Consider the following 1,974-nt stretch of genomic DNA (forward strand, 5'->3'; position numbering starts at 1 on the left):
AGCATGATGTATAATATGTATAGATACCTTATATAAGTATGTAATTCAAATATATGACGATGGCTACATATTTTTATGCTTCAAAATGTATTTTTTTGAGTGCGTACTGTTAGACACAATGATGCTGAGTTTTTTACCCTTTAATGTACGCTTGTACACAACGATGTGGGGTTATATTTCTTGTAGGCTACACACGTATATATAGAGGTATATTATTACAAATAGTGTAAATATATACACGCGTCATCTCGTGTGACATCTACATATAATATTCATCGTATATATGCGGTTGTTCGCATATGAAATCTAGATATTGGTTGTGTCGTTTTTGGACCATGTTTGCCCATGATGTATAAGTACTCATAGGGTGCTGCCCTTCAGGCTACGCCATCCCTCACTTTTTCTCGTTTTTACTAGTTGAACGTACAGAAACGGAATGGTAGCCTTCTCACAACACACACATACATATAAATCACACACATGCATACAAAATGTAAGCATAGCCAACACCCGCCCCCAAACCGACTCGAACTCTCGCAAACTCTGTGTCTAACATACACATACACAAAATCATACCCACCCACATACATACTCACCCACTCACTCACTCACGCAAATACAGGACAACTAGCACACAACTATGGGTAATAAGAACTCGCGAATGGACGCCGGAGTGGGTGCCTTGGTGGGACAGCAACCTGGCACCACTCTCAGGCGCGATTCGGAGGGGGTTGTCACCTTCCTGGCACCTACATCCTTCCTCCACCCTGGCTCACGTGACCGTCTTGCAGAAGTGGGGAGTGTCAAGGGGGGTATGTTTGTGGGTGTGGTATCTGTCGAGTGTGTGCATTGCTGGGGTTTATGGGTGTGGGTTTGCCGGCTTAATAAATGTGTTGTGTGCGTGTTTGTGATGTTGTGTGGGGTTGCCAGCGTACCTTGAGAGTGCATGTGTAAGCTGTAGCGTGTATGCACCCACAGTGTACGAGTATTCTGTTATATATATATATATATATATTCATTATATCATTTATATACACGAGCATGCACATTCGTACGGGCACTTCAACAGTGCTAGCTAGTACGTATCACATTAATGTGGCTAAGTTTATGCACCGTGGACAGGATCCACTCATAAGCAGGACTGGCACATACTTGCTGCCATGTGCTTGTATGCCACTACACAGTCAAAAGACCACACGAACACAGTGCGGAGACGAATGGCAGTGTAAAATACCTTCGCATGATCTCTGTACATTGTTAGAATCTCCCACCAACAAGAAATAGACCAGTTTGTACCAATCCGACATGTTGCTGATTCCAATGCATCTGTCCCTGTGAAAGCACCTGAGTATCCTGATGTGACGGCAATTCCTTTAGACTCTCGATTGCTCTTGTGGATGACTCACGCGAACACCAACTATGAAAGTAAAGACAAATATGGCAGGGCCAAATATGGCACGAGGCAAGTAGAAGATAGGACCAAATACGATGTACAGAATACGAAATAGGTTTGTAATCTCATGTTCATTTCATCTGTGCCGCTAATAGGATCACTGCAGAGTCCGTCGTCTCAGCAGATGGGCTCAGCAACGGCCGCAACCAAGACGGGACACACCACTTCTGTGCACGGCACCCCTACTGCGAGGTTACAGCAGAAACAGCATCAGAGAATCAGATCCATGGTGTGTGTAATGACAAAGTTTCGGATATTCAAGTTGAGATATCTATATAAACCTATTTTGTACTCTTGTGCAAAAAAGCAATGGTTTATGAGTGTGCAATTGACTTATATATCTATATAAATGTCTTTTTTATCGGTTGCATGAATGAATGCACATACATGCATTTACGATTATGAGTGTGTAGAATATATATATATATATATATATATATATATACATACATGCATTTACGATTATGAGTATGTAGATATATATATATATATATATATATATATGTATTTACGATTTTGAG

At 41.3% G+C, this 1,974-nt stretch overlaps 1 protein-coding gene across 1 annotated transcript; it reads left to right on the forward strand.

The window, feature by feature from the left end:
- Window positions 1-640: 640 nt before the first annotated feature.
- SARC_14987 (hypothetical protein) lies at window positions 641-1,683 on the forward strand (the record flags this gene model as incomplete). Its single annotated transcript, XM_014290883.1, has 2 exons — window positions 641-812; window positions 1,549-1,683. Coding segments are annotated over 2 exons (307 nt in total), but the record flags the coding sequence as incomplete, so codon positions are not given.
- Window positions 1,684-1,974: the final 291 nt, after the last annotated feature.

Source organism: Sphaeroforma arctica (genome assembly GCF_001186125.1).
Source record: "Sphaeroforma arctica JP610 unplaced genomic scaffold supercont1.5427, whole genome shotgun sequence".
NCBI lineage: Eukaryota > Ichthyosporea > Ichthyophonida > Sphaeroforma > Sphaeroforma arctica.